Genomic DNA, 13,611 nt, shown 5'->3' on the forward strand with positions numbered 1-13,611 from the left:
AGGTTGCGGGATACGACATTTTGGCATCGTGGCACTGTAACGCACAAGCCTAGCCCTAGGCTACCTACCGCTTCGTCTTGGTTGCGCACAGAATCTGGTCCTACATTCCTAGTCCAATGTGCCTGGCCTTGCGTACTTGACTTCATGGATGCGTACTTTGTGCAACACCATGTCATCTCGTGATATGGAAACAATACACAAAGGCAAAGATGCAAGCACACGTTTTGTGATTGTTGTGTGGTGTTGCACCTCGTCTCAAAGTCCTTGCATAGCACTACTATTCTCTGTGACAGAGCATGATCATTGATAAAACAGGTATGACAACGTGGTAGAGACATAGTTGTCCTTTATTTGATTAGTGGTAGGAGAGGCAACATTCGTTTGCCTGCCTTTGCGTTTTAAGAATGTCACTCTTCCACTATTTGTGACCATTGAACTAGATGCTCTTGACACATGCTACGATGGTCCGTCTCAACGTGTGTGTTGGTAAAATTGATATGAACGTTTGATTCAAAGATTTACGAAAAAGGGTATAACGAGCCCACCGAACCTCCCGTTCATCAGTACGACATACCATACACCATACACCGTTCCCAATGCCGCTAAAGACAACAAGACTATTGATGGAAGGATTCAAGCTATCACAATGCCCATCTCACAGCGAAAAACCAGAGTAGTCGGACAACCGAACCTACTACTTTCCTGTTAACTCGCCTTCTAGATGCTGATGATTTGTTAGCTATGGTTCGTTGCTAGACTGAGCATGCGTGTTGATTACTTACCGACCACTCTGGAATATCACGTATCCGCTGCCACATATATCGCTCCAACCTATTTGCGGCTTTGGCATATGGCGTGCTTTCGTTGTTGTATTTTCGGCAGTTATCAAAGATGAGCTTAGCATCTCTGATGAAGTCCTCGGGAGTAGGATAAAGATCCTTCTCATGTTTCTCTTCCATGGTGGCGAGGTCCATGGGTTCTTTGATGACATCGTAGTAGTCGAGCACCTCGTCCTTGTTGACAGGCTGTTGAAAAGGCCAGGCGTTGCTGTTGTTCTGCATGTCGTTGAGGAGATGGAGGAGAGCGTTGTAGTTTGGTCCGTGGCGGGGTGCACGAGCGAGTTCGTCCATGACAGGTGACCAACCTGAGTTCTTGATTGCAGGTATGGTCAGAGGGTCGATGGCTTTGAGCTCCCCCTTTGCCCATTGTGCTGGCGGCGCATGGACTTCGTAGCTCTTGCTCACAGCCCTGATCTTCGCGTTGGCGCACTCCTTCTGCTTCAAAAGCATCCTACCGCTTTCCAAGTACCGTATCTTGGGAACCATGCTACACTGCATGATAGTGCCGCCCTCGTAATCTTTAATGTAACCCATCCATCTTGACTTCTCCAAAGTGATCTCCTTGGTAAATCCTTGCTTCTTAAAATAGCCAATAGCATAGTTATCGGCGTAGGTTAAGAAGTGCATGACCTGCGAGGTGGCTTTGACGTAGTCTTTGAGATGCGACATGAGATGGGCACCATAGCCCTTGACCTGTTGGTCCGACGAGATGGCGCAGAAGACGATTTCGGCGAATTGGCCTTTGTCGAAGGGGCGGTATGTAATGCCACTATACAATGATACTGTCAGTGTCTGACGGTAAATGGGACGAATGGCCCTGCATACCCTACAACCTCTAGAGGATGCTTCACAATTGCTATGCTCAAATGTGTTCTATCGTAGACGAGGCGCGCAATATAGTCCTTTGGCATTTTAGGCAACTGTTTCTGGAAAATGCACTTCAAGCCCGTCAAGATGATGGTGCTCTCCCTCTCCCCATCGTTGTTGACCACTCTGAATTCAATCTCCCCATTGCGCTCTTCTATGACAGCAGGTTTCTCCGGGAATGGTACTATGCGTTTCGCGGGGGGCGCGGGGGCATCGTCGGCAGCAGAGGGTGTCGAGGGGTCCTGCTTTATGCGCTTCGGAGAGCCGTTGGGAGGGTCGGTCGTCGCTTTGCGCTTGGCTTCAGGCGGATACCGGTTAGCTTGCAGTTCGCCGAGGGGTATGTCTGGGGAAGATTCACGTGGGTGCAGAGGAGGTACGGGGGGAGGTTTGAGGAGCGGTGAAGTTGGGGGAGAGGTGGGATAGCCCAACACGTCGCGCAACTGCGGGATGTTGTTGCGGGGAGACATGTGAGGTTTGTGGCGACGACGACGCAGGGCCGTGGGCAAACATGAAGCTGAAGAAGATGCGCGCACTTACTTTCATCGGTTGCGCCCGCCATGTTGCGGTGTAGGGCGCCTTCTGGTGTGCAGTCGCGCCTTCTCTCGGCCTTGCGCGTGGTGTTGACTGAATGTCGGGGAAGGTGCGCCTCCCGCGCTAACGGCCCCACACCAATCATGGCCGATCACCGTTCAGTGAACACGAAAGGCCACCAAAGCAGCTTCACGAGAGAGACACAAGATCCACTCCAATTGCACGCTCATAAACATGTCAAGCCCACTTCTAGATGTCTGGGAGACTGCTGCGTCTTCGCCCTTCAGTCCTGCCATTGGAAAGAACACGCAATTCACAGTCGGCTTCGTGCTGCTAGCCATATGTATGTTGGAAGCTCTGCTATGGTGCTTGGTGGAGCTATACTAATGATGCGCAGCCCTCGTTCTGACCACTTTCTTCGGCATGAGTACGCGACACATTCACCTTACTTCAGCCCACTTGTACTCATACGCATATAGACCGATCCCTCGTCAACCTCCCCGTTCTCGGTGTTCCGGCTTCATTAGCCTTTGGGTACGTGGCCTCGAAAACATACAGGACGCGCGACCACTGACTGCAAAACAGCTTCGGCGCTGTCTACATGATCTGCGCAGTCGGCGTCTACGTCTAGTTTCCTACTTCTCCGTCCGGCGTTAGGGGCATAGTGTGTACAATCTAAGGAATACCAATAAAAAGTTCAAGACGAATCTACCTGCGCAATACCCCGTATCCCATACACTCATAACATAGCACCATGGACCAAGATGAGCCCCCAATCCTCACGGCAGTGTCAAGCTCTGCACGACAGCTCTACCTGCTCCTTCGCTGCATCGCCTTCTCCAACAAGGCTCATGTCCAGATCAGCGACATTGGCGTCAAGCTCGCTGTTGACGAGGCAAGTGTCATGGAAGGTACATCTATGCGCAATCGTCTTCTCGCCCATCTCTAGACTAACGCGACTACAGCATCTGCCTTCCTCGACAAGTCTCTCTTCACAACCTACACCTTCAATGCGCCCGCCCCACTACAGAACTCCCAACACTCCGACAGTGACGACGATTCCGATCCACAATCTACTACCACCCCAGCATTTCAGATCTCGCTTCCCGCTCTCCTCGAGACCCTTCAGATCTTCGGCCTCACCGACCCCTCGACATCCAAGCCACCATGGGCGCGCGACGCTCCTTACCCGACCAGCACAGCCTTTACAGGAAACAACATACTGGGTGGCATGAACAATCTTTGCCGGATAAGCTACCATGGCCCCGGTGCTCCACTAGCGGTGACACTGACCGAGGCAAGCATACGCACGCAATGCGACCTCACGACGTACGAGCCTGGGTACACGGACGAAATACCCTTTGACCGCCAGGCCCTTGCACTCAAAGTCATTATGCGGGGCAGCTGGTTATACGACGCAATACAAGAACTATCATCCACAAGTCCAGAAAAGCTCACCATGTACGCCAAAACCATACGCGGCAAACCCTTCTTCGCCCTCTCATCATCAGGTACTCTAGGCTCCGCGCGCGTCGAGTTCAACAACCAGCCCCAGCCCTCCGCTTACCGCACTCCTGCATCCACGAATCTCAATACGAATAGCGAGGCATCAGACCAACAGCCCACCAATTTGCTCGAAACCTTCCAGCTGAGCGACCCCCAGGCCGTACTACGTTCATCCTACAAGTTCAGCTTGATACAGAAAGCTGCCCGCGCCATGAACGTTGCGACCAAAGTCAGTATACGAGCAGATACCCAAGGCGTGTTGAGTCTGCAGTTCATGATTGAGGTTGAGGGTGGTAGCGCATCGAGTTCTCAGGCTGGGACTGGAGGGGCTGCAGGTGATAAAGTTAGTTTCGTCGACTTTCGATTCGTCCCGCTTGTGGAGGAGGACGATGAAGAGGCCGAAGGTGGTGATGTTGACGAGACTATTATGCATAACGGCACTGGGAGTGATGGGGAACGTGGAGATGAGGACATGCTATAGCAGTTCAAATACGAGGGGCAGCACGGCAGTAACAGTGGATTTGTGTTCAGCATGTGCCGACTTTGTTTATTCGTTCGGTTTGATACTCTGTTCCAGACCGAGACAGAGCCAAAAAAAAAATTCTACAATCATACAATGCCTTGTGTAAATAGTTCTGCTGATATCCTTCTTTTGACTGACGCAGAGAGCAGTCACCTAGACATGAAAGTGCTAAAGTATTATCATCGATATGACCCCCAAACTCAAAGGCTTGCTTCTCTTACTGGACTAGGAAAACTCTACTTGAAAGGAAATGTGGAACGTGATGGGGCCGATACGCCTGTGCTTTGTCATGTGAAGCCAGTCAGACCCCCAGTCTTGCCTCGACTGAAAATTCAATTTAACTAACGGGAACCCGGAATACTACGGACGCCCAATCGTCCAAGCCATAGTTTCATGTAATGCATTGTGGGATATCTTACTTTCTTTCTTCTTTTTGCGTTTGCCCTAGGTAGTGCTAGGCTTTGGTATCCAATTTGATGCCCACTATCCATGTTCGTACCGAGTCGCTATGGTCGTCGTAAACGAGGGAACGAGGTGAGCGGATCCTATGTTACAGTCGTATTAGACTCGTGTCTCGATCGAGTGGTGTTCGTGCGCTTCACGGAGCGACTTAGAACTCGAGTTCAGCTACCACGGGCATTAGCAATGGTTTGCGAATGCTCTACCATTCGAATTCACCATTTGCCTTGTGGAATAGGTATCTTTCGTTTCGTTAGCAAGCTTTCTTCCGATGTCTCAGCACGAAACTTACTCCTTCTTGTTTGTGGTCAGGATACCGTCCTTAAGGGTGCACTTCCACTTGTTCTTGACGCGCTGAACCTTATCATAGGTACAGAGCATATAGTCGACCATCTCATCATCACTATTGTCGCCATCACCGAGCTCATCCTCGGAATCATCAAGGTCAGAGTTGATCGCGTCATCCGGATCCTCTTCAGGCTTGACATCATCGTCGCCATCGAAGCGAGCAGGGCCCGGTGCGCTCGACGATGCTTCTGCGTCTTCGGTCTGTAACACACGCATGGCAGCCTTTCGCTTCTTGCCCTTCGGCATCGAGTCGAGCGGCACCATGAGTCCACTGTCTTGGCGCATAGCCATGGCATCAACACGGGCACGCATGAAGTCATCCGCTGCCATGCGCTCTACTGCATCCGCGGCGCGTGCAGCCTTCAAGGCCTCCCAATCGGCCATAGCATCACCTGAACCGTCAGTCTGGGAGGTGTACATATGGTTTTGCGGTGGGGGACGCTGTTGCGGCATTTGCTGCTGTTGCTGTTGCGGTTGTTGTTGCTGTTGCGGTGGGCGCTGATGCTGTTGCTGCGGCGCCATCATTCGCTGCTGCTGGTTTTGCATTGGCATCTGGGGTAGATGTCCTTGTTGAGCAAGGTTGGGGAAGTTCTGCTGCTGAACATGGCCCTGTTGCTGAATGCGTTGCTGGACTAGAGCAGCCGCGCGCTGATTCGCTAACTGTGTGTTCTGATCATAGCTGCCCCCGTAACCATTGTTTGCAGTCTGGGCTGGAGGATAGTTAGCAACTGGTGGCTGGTATCCTCCCTCTGCCTTCACGGGCACATTCGGGTAGTTAAGACCTTCCTGAGGTCCGGAGACAGGAGGCATATCATTGTCGACCTTGACGTTGGACGGCACCGTCGGCGGTTGACGAACAGGTTCAGGAGCAGGATCCCAAGGGAAGTGAGCGATTTTGAGAGCAGATAGCCTCTCTTGCCAACCCTAGTAATGATCAGTATATGCTCAGCATGGCTGTGCAGTGAAACATGATATAAGAGCAGCCGTCACATGACGGGCTATACCCTGTTGGGAAGTGATGCGTTGGTCTTGGCGGGTGGGGGAGCTGTGCAGGGGCTATAAGAAGGTGACCCAAATACTGAGACGCCCCCGAAGCTGCCAGACCGACCGGCAACTCCGCCCCGCCTTCAGCCGCCCAACATCCCAGGCCAGGCGACCATTACGCGATCGCTGCAGCCAGCGAAAATGATGCGAGAGAATGTTCGACAAGGAAAGTGAGAAATACAACAAGCGGTGTGGTGAAGGGACCGCAGTGGTGCTGCGACAAAGGAAAGAAAGGCGCGACGGCTGAGATGCAGAGGCCAGGTTGCAACATACCTGCTTCATCTCGTCGAGGGTACTGTGGTCGACGCCAGACTCCTCAAAGTCATTCTGCGACGTCTGGATTACCTTCTCGATAATCGTCTGGTAGACGCCGCCCTGATTGTCGCTGTTAGCAAGCCTGCCTTTACCCTTCCACCGCTCGCATGCGCGCCCTGGGGATACTAACCACGACCGAGTTCGACATGATGCGACTGCTTGGTATGGTCTCAGCTATCTAGTATACGATATGGGCTCTGTGAAGGCTGCACAAAGGCTTGCGATGGTTGCTCGCGTGCAGAGGCTTTGAGGAATAGGCAGGCAAGCCAGGCAGGCGACGTCAGCGCTTGAGGCTGCAAATGGGTGCGCGCGCTTGAGGAAGCTTCTGCGCTGTCAAAGAACTTCTACAGATATCGCTAGCCCAGACGGGAGGCTTTGTACGACGTGTTCGGGTGCCCTCAGCTTTCGTGGTCGTGGATGTATGAGTGATAGTGAGCGGCGTCCCGGCAATCATTGAGGGCGCCGAATCCTTAGCGCCCAACGCTACGCTAGCGTTTCACGTGACACTGATCATAGCCAGCTGAACAATGCCTTTGAAGCAACGTGATGGAACGTTCTGGTATACTCATAGTACAGTAACTGGTCATGCGCAATATGCATGCAAGTTGACAATTCTATTGAAACAAATTTCGTCAAATCATCAAAAGTTTCTCGTGTCGCCTGCAGAAATTGCATTCAAAAGCAAAACTCCTGCTACCTCTTCTGGTAAGTACCTGGGTATCTCGGTACATTCACACACCGTACTTGTAGCGATCAGCTCAATGCTCGTGCACCAAAGCCTTCCGCACCGCTAAATCCACATCTTTGCGCCTGTATCCCGCCGATCGCCCAAGACAAACGCCACGTGCAATAATTTCTGTCAATTTGTTAGCCAACCGTTAGTCTCTCGTGATTGTCTTCACTCACCATCGATGAGTCTCGAAACGTCAACCCAGGCAGTCTTCCTCCGCCCATGCCTCATCCCTGGCAAAACTGCCGCTACGTCGTTCATAATGTTCATGCTCAAATCCATGTCGCCCGCATGAAAGACATCGGAATGCGAGAAATCATAATTGTATCCTGGGGCGAGATCTAATCCCAGTGTTTGATCGAACGAGATATCGTGATTGACGAGCTTGGGAAAGTCGCCAGCGTGACCGAAGGACATGTCTAAGCCGAAGGCTCCATCGCTTGCGATGTTGTAAGACTGACTAGGTCGATTTGTCGAAGTGGTTGACGAGGCTGTCGATGGGTTGGCAGAGCTCTGGTCGAGACGAGGCAGCTCCGTTGGTATGCTTGCACGTGGTCGTAGCGCACTGGTGTGGACTTCGGACACCCCTTCGTCCTCTTCGTCGATGATACACTCCGCAAACGAGCTCCTCGGGTTGAGCTTGCACGCGTATTTATCCTCCAAGTACCCCTGCACATCATGGCTATCGAACCACTCTCCCTCAAATTCACTCAGATCCATGTCGCCCAATTCCTCACTCCTGCCGTCTTCTGCATTCACTATTATATGCACTCTCTTTTCTGGTGGTCCAATTTGCCGCACGTGCCATCCATTTTTGACCGATGTTAAGTTGCCCGCAGCATCCCGTCGTGGATAGTGAGTTCCTGCACCGCCGACATGGATGAAGGGCGAGTCCCACCAGTCCAAATCTTCCTCAATAGTACGGGACATAATAGTCCGGAAGCGGCTCCGTATTTGATCGAGAGTTTGGTGGGGTAGAGAGAGCTTGAAGACGCGCTGTATCGCCTAACTACAATGGTTAGTCTTCCGTCAATCAATGGGAATAGGATAGTGAAGCCAGAAAGGCAATTCGTACATCGGCTATTTGGGTACGTACCGTAGGACGATCATTGGCGCGACTGAGTAGATGGAATCCCGTCTCAAGTGCTGCCCTGGACAATCGCCTGGCAAACGTTGTTTCTTCAAAACTGTACGTTGTCACCGGTCGGAGTGTTTTCGTCGGGGCTTTCGTTGAAGGTGGGGTTGGAAGCCTATTTATTGGTGGGATAGCTTCAGGCGTGGGTATACGGACGGAGTAGATATGCGGATTTGACGGTGCGAAGGGTGTTTGCTGTTGGCCGAGTAGGTCTACAAGACCAAAGGGGAGCTGTGCCGGTTGCGATGAAGTATGCGAAGACGGTGGATCTACTGTACGTTGTGAAGACCGGCTCGATTGATCGAAAACAGCACCAGTTGGGAACACACGACATGACACTAGGTCGTTCCGGCTAGTGTCTACGTTGCCATAAGCAGCACTGATATGCGCGAGGTAGCTGTCCGGTGTTGATAATTGTTGTTGCGGGCGCTTCTGAACATCCGATTTCGGGACTGTGGAATAGCCCCATCCAACGTGTTGAGCTTCGGTATCTGGCTCGGCTGGTCTCTGTGCGCCATTGCGTTCAACTCCTTGATCCCCTTGTTCTACATCTTCGTCTCCCTCGTATTGACCCTCGCTGGCCGTCTTGACCAAATTCGCGAATGTCTCCGTCACTAGCTTGAACTCCTGAGCCAAAGTCGGATTCAGTTGCAACAGACCTGACTTTACGGTTGACTCATTCAACTTTAGAAAAGTCTTGTTCATCTGCTCGATAATTGAGTGAAGCTGTGAGCTTTGATTCTTTAGCGATGAGATCGTTGTCTCTTTCCGTTGGCGATAAGCTCGCTGAGCAAGACGGATTTGAGTTCTTCGTCTCTGCCATATCCGTCAGTACCGTCGACGCGTAGTATGAGACATTGAGTCGCGAGAGGGGTCATGCTAGATAGTGATGAGATGGGCATTGTGGGCAGAATGGGATCGTTCATAGGGGGCGCTGAAGATGGATTTCGATGCGGGTCGAGCTTGAAGAACGACACCTGCCTCACAGCCTCTTCAATCAGAGCAGGTGCACATCTCCCACTTTCCATCCCGCTGCAAGATTGAGCAACCACGAATCAGGGTGAAGAGAAAAGAAAAGACACGACGTCTCCACTCACATCTGCGGCTGTGGCATCCTGCGTATCTACCCGGGGCCGTCCCCTAGCCTTCTTTCCACCAGCACCACCATCATCGCCACTATTACTCCTGCGCGAGCGCTTTCGCGATGTCTGTGGTTGTTCTTCCGATTCTGAGCTCGTCATAGTTTTGGTATTCGCTTCTGATACTGCAGAACGAACAAAGTAAGGACGCCGGAGGTATGTTCCCGAAGGGGTTCGGTGGAACCAGTAGCGAAACTTGCTAAGGAACGTAGAACGAAGTGGAGTCGGAATCAGCGGGTTGCTATCACTCCGATCCGACTCTTGAAACACCGCTCTCGTTTACCTGTAAGATAACAGAAATCCTTTGTACAGACTCTCAATAAAGTAATCGCGGTTCGCATAAAAATAGCGGGAAGACGTTGTGCATATGTAAAACAGCGGTCGCTGGGCCGTATGGTGTCCAGAACTAATCCAACGTGACGCAAGCCAGCCTGCATGGAAAAGCAAAAGACTGTCCGGCGCCCGACTCAGCGTACGGCCGCTACAACTCATAAGGTTCGAGATCGATCAAGGGTCCGCTGTTACACAAGGCTAATGCGCGTCTCCGCACAAGCTGCGGCTAGTTCCTGTAGGACGAAAGATGCGGACGATTGCACGACCGTGTCACTGGGGGTTCATGGCCGCCGTGTGGCTTCACTGAGACGGTGGTACCATCTACGTTGCTATTCCTGCGTACAGATCTGCGATTTGCAAGCTGTTCTTGGATATCGTTAATGACGAGATGTGTTGAGACCGAGGTTGTCAGATCTTGGTAGATGGGTGTGGCCAATTGTTTCGCGGTGTGTCTTGTTACTATAGTGCAGGTCGGGGTGATTTGCAAAATGATTACTGAACGATAAATTTCCGCTTCGGTAGTTGCCGAGCACCAAGGCTAGTCACGTGTTGCCAAGACAATCCCGTCATCTGGCAATCGATCCACAGGTTAGTTCATCATGCGCTTCATTGTCAGATTCGTGATGACGAGCCTAGTTTTGCGAAACCTAGATAACGCCAACACGCTTCAATTGCATGCGTAGAAGTCTTGTGGAAGCTTGACCTTATTGTAGTCGACATTCTTGGAGATACTGATGTCCTTCCGTCCAGGCTGTACGAGCAATACGGACCCCAGAAGATCTAGATGGCGACATTAATTCCGTGCTACTGTGCATACCCAACCCAAAAGCCTTCACATGACTATACCACGGCTGCTACTTATGTGCATCTAAATCCACCGATTCGAGCGCCTTGTGAGATACGTTTAAAGCTTGAACATGATCACATAATCTAACGCTGCAACTACGCTGACGCCTGACGCGGTCCGTTTCTAAGCTTGGGAAGCACACCCAACCAATTACTTGACAGTGTATCTTCACCCTGGTCTGCAGCGGTCAATGCCTCCGTTTCGCCACACTTCCCCAGAGTGTCCTTCTCAGCATCATCATATCTGTCCCGAACCCCATGTTCTGTTTGCTGGCTGGGGTCATCCTTCGCGTTCTCACCGTCGTTGTTTGGTAGTGTGCTTTCGTTCGTCTTGGCATCGCCCTGGGTGGGCGAGGTAGATTTAAGCGCATGGGTAGCTGCATGGTCACTATTCTGAATCTCCTCAGTTGATGCGGTAGCGCGGTCTTCGTCTATGCGCTTCTCTCCCCTGTCTTCTGCGTTGATCCATGTTTGCAGATTTTTATCAGAAGGCTTGTAGAAGCACCACATTTCGTCTGAAGTAGTGTATCCAGTGCCCATGCCGCCCTGGAAATTCCGCCTAAACTTCCTTTGCAGGCCAGCAGCCAATCTTTTTCTGAACTCATTGTCTACTCGTAGACGAGCGGCTATCCATTGGTCGTCAGGTCGGTGGTCGTTGGGTATGTCTTCTGTGAGAGGTGTTTCCAATATCTTCTCATCTGTCATACATCGACTGATGATAGACTTTCCACCTCCAGAATCCGGCGTTACTAACCGAAGAAACTCGAGACTTGTACTGACGTTGAGGTCAATAGCTCTCTGAGGATGAACAGTCGCCTTCATGAACAACGATGAAACATGCTTATACAAGATCGAAAAGTCGCTTTGGTTGATGTGTATAGAGCCCCGGACGGTCAGGAGGTACGCCGGGGCGCCATGTTCGCTGGCCTCTTTCATTAGAGACATGGATGCGTCCCAGTTCTTCTGCCAGTACATGAACGCTTCGCTGGCGATTCCCAGCAGTGGGAGGTGTATTCGGTGCTTCGGGTCATCCACTGGTGGCTTTACAGGCGCACTGCGAATGTATTAGTTCTGATTTAACGAGGGAGATAGAGGTGTACTCGCCCCCAGATATCGTAGATGATTCCAGCTTGCACGTTAGTGAACCGTTCTGTATGTCTGAGCACTTCTACTACAGTTGCTGCTCCGAAACTGTGCCCAGCCATTGTCATCTTATCTATGTGAAAGCGATTTTTCCATTGCGCCCAATCGATGCCACCTAGGCCTCTAGAAGAGCCGCCAACGTAACCTTCGCCTCGTAGATTCTGCCGTGCGATCTCTTCTCCGTCACCGGCACATATGGTCTTGAGCACACGGTAGGCTTCCTCGAGCTCGCAGAGACGCATCTCAATCTGCGCACTTCGGAGTTCACCGTCGACGCCGTGCTCGTTATTCGGTGCGGTGTCCATCGGGTTGTCTTTAGGAAAGATATAGTCCTGTGATTATCAGCCCTTTACGTCCCGTACACCCGCATACCACAGAGAACCCAAGGGAGACGTACGACATGGTGATAGCCTTGCGCAATCTCCTCTTCAGTGTGGTCCAAGTGCCGAAACTTCTCGAAGTCTTCATCATCCTCTTCATCCCCATCGCAATCACTATGGTTCGCCTTGCCTCCTCCCTGGGGATCCTTCCTCCGCTTCCCTCGCTTCTTGTGATTGATGAAGGTCCGGGGTCCACTCCCATCCCTATGCTCCACCGCGCAAACGACGAAGCCATAGCTCGCGAATTCAGAACATAGGCTGCTATATGCAGTTCTAGAGCCCCCAAGACCATGACTGAACATCAGCAGAGGGAAGGTTGGTTCCCTACTCATGCCCTCGGGCGGATTGCCCTGTTGGTTCTTAATTTTATAACCGTTCTTCTTCATGTTGTCTTCCGGAGGCCAATGAGTCGCAGGAGGTGCGTTCCTATAACCACGCAACTTCGTGAGCATGGTGGTCGCGCCAAAGATCCCAATGCTTATGGAGCCCGGTATGCCAGCAAAACGCGCATAACCCTTCGCCGTTTCCATGCGTGGTCTTGGAAGCCATGTCTCTCGACTCCATTTCTTCTCCCCACCTGGAGCGTTTCCGTTTCCACTTCCAAATGAAGCAGGGTAGTATAGTGTGAATAAAACAGTCTCCAATTGCAGAAGGTGCCGGCCCTTGCGTTTTATGTTTGAGATTGGTCGGGGGTCCTCGACGGGGACTTCTATCTCCATACTCCCTATAGAGTATGGCCCTGAAGCGGGGGAGAGGGTCGAGTTCGGGTATGGGAGATGATCGCGTATCGACACCGGAGGTCGCGTGCGTGGTTTCTTCGCATTGGGCACCTTATTCGAAGACGAGGGATTGAGGACGCTGCGCCGGCGGGCGTCATGTTCGGTACCGGTGATTCGCGTCGTTTGACGCTCGAGAAACGACATAATGAAGGATGAACGACAGTATGAATGCTCATCTAGGGTATCCAAGAAAGAAAAAGGAAACGTGCACAACAAACACGTCAGTGCGAGGAGCCACGCTCAGGGCGCGACGAGCGATATAGTGATCACGAAGGACAACGGGCAAAAATGCTTCGCCATGCTTAGCAGCGGCTAAAAGACCCGCATGAAGACGCTTACTCCGCTGGCGAGACTGTGCGGATACGCTCGGGAACCTAGTGTTGGTGTTTTGGAATCGAAGAACCTGACGTCATATGGCTCGGTTACCCTTTCGAGCGCGTAGGTGGGCCAGTGGATTTTGTCTAGAGCCTAGTCATGCACAGCCCCCTTCAACACGTTCTTATGTCCGCTCAGATCTTAATGGTAGTTGTTGCACAAAAGTGGAACTTTGAAACCTACATAGTAGTACACCATTTTGGTTCAGTGTTCAGGGATGTACAACTGCTTCAAGGTAAGCAGATATAGCACTCCGTCAAGTTTGACCATGTTCAACAGGGAGCGATGTTAGATTGAGCTGCTAACTACGATGATACAT

At 51.6% G+C, this 13,611-nt stretch overlaps 5 protein-coding genes across 5 annotated transcripts; 2 read left to right on the plus strand and 3 right to left on the minus strand.

Annotated features, from left to right (window-relative positions):
* Positions 1-694: 694 nt before the first annotated feature.
* On the minus strand, positions 695-2,173 carry ALTATR162_LOCUS7498 (uncharacterized protein; the record flags this gene model as incomplete). Its single annotated transcript, XM_043315126.1, has 3 exons — positions 695-724; positions 783-1,608; positions 1,665-2,173. The coding sequence occupies 3 exons, from the start codon at positions 2,171-2,173 to the stop codon at positions 695-697; spliced, it is 1,365 nt and encodes a 454-aa protein (XP_043171061.1).
* Positions 2,174-2,471: 298 nt separating this feature from the next.
* Positions 2,472-2,868, plus strand: ALTATR162_LOCUS7499 (uncharacterized protein; the record flags this gene model as incomplete). The annotated part of the gene is made up of 4 exons (XM_043315127.1): positions 2,472-2,580; positions 2,635-2,664; positions 2,717-2,771; positions 2,823-2,868. The coding sequence occupies 4 exons, from the start codon at positions 2,472-2,474 to the stop codon at positions 2,866-2,868; spliced, it is 240 nt and encodes a 79-aa protein (XP_043171062.1).
* Positions 2,869-2,991: 123 nt separating this feature from the next.
* Positions 2,992-4,224, plus strand: ALTATR162_LOCUS7500 (uncharacterized protein; the record flags this gene model as incomplete). The annotated part of the gene is made up of 2 exons (XM_043315128.1): positions 2,992-3,148; positions 3,203-4,224. 2 exons carry the CDS (start codon positions 2,992-2,994, stop codon positions 4,222-4,224), a joined length of 1,179 nt encoding a protein of 392 aa, XP_043171063.1.
* Positions 4,225-4,927: 703 nt separating this feature from the next.
* Positions 4,928-9,538, minus strand: ALTATR162_LOCUS7501 (uncharacterized protein; the record flags this gene model as incomplete). The annotated part of the gene is made up of 7 exons (XM_043315129.1): positions 4,928-4,967; positions 5,018-5,997; positions 6,391-6,492; positions 7,221-7,288; positions 7,339-8,167; positions 8,259-9,113; positions 9,395-9,538. The coding sequence occupies 7 exons, from the start codon at positions 9,536-9,538 to the stop codon at positions 4,928-4,930; spliced, it is 3,018 nt and encodes a 1,005-aa protein (XP_043171064.1).
* A 1,173-nt stretch (positions 9,539-10,711) lies between these two features.
* On the minus strand, positions 10,712-13,061 carry ALTATR162_LOCUS7502 (uncharacterized protein; the record flags this gene model as incomplete). Its single annotated transcript, XM_043315130.1, has 3 exons — positions 10,712-11,669; positions 11,720-12,090; positions 12,156-13,061. The coding sequence occupies 3 exons, from the start codon at positions 13,059-13,061 to the stop codon at positions 10,712-10,714; spliced, it is 2,235 nt and encodes a 744-aa protein (XP_043171065.1).
* Positions 13,062-13,611: the final 550 nt, after the last annotated feature.

Source organism: Alternaria atra (genome assembly GCF_907166805.1).
Source record: "Alternaria atra isolate CS162 genome assembly, contig: 28, whole genome shotgun sequence".
Taxonomy (NCBI): Eukaryota; Fungi; Ascomycota; class Dothideomycetes; order Pleosporales; family Pleosporaceae; genus Alternaria; species Alternaria atra.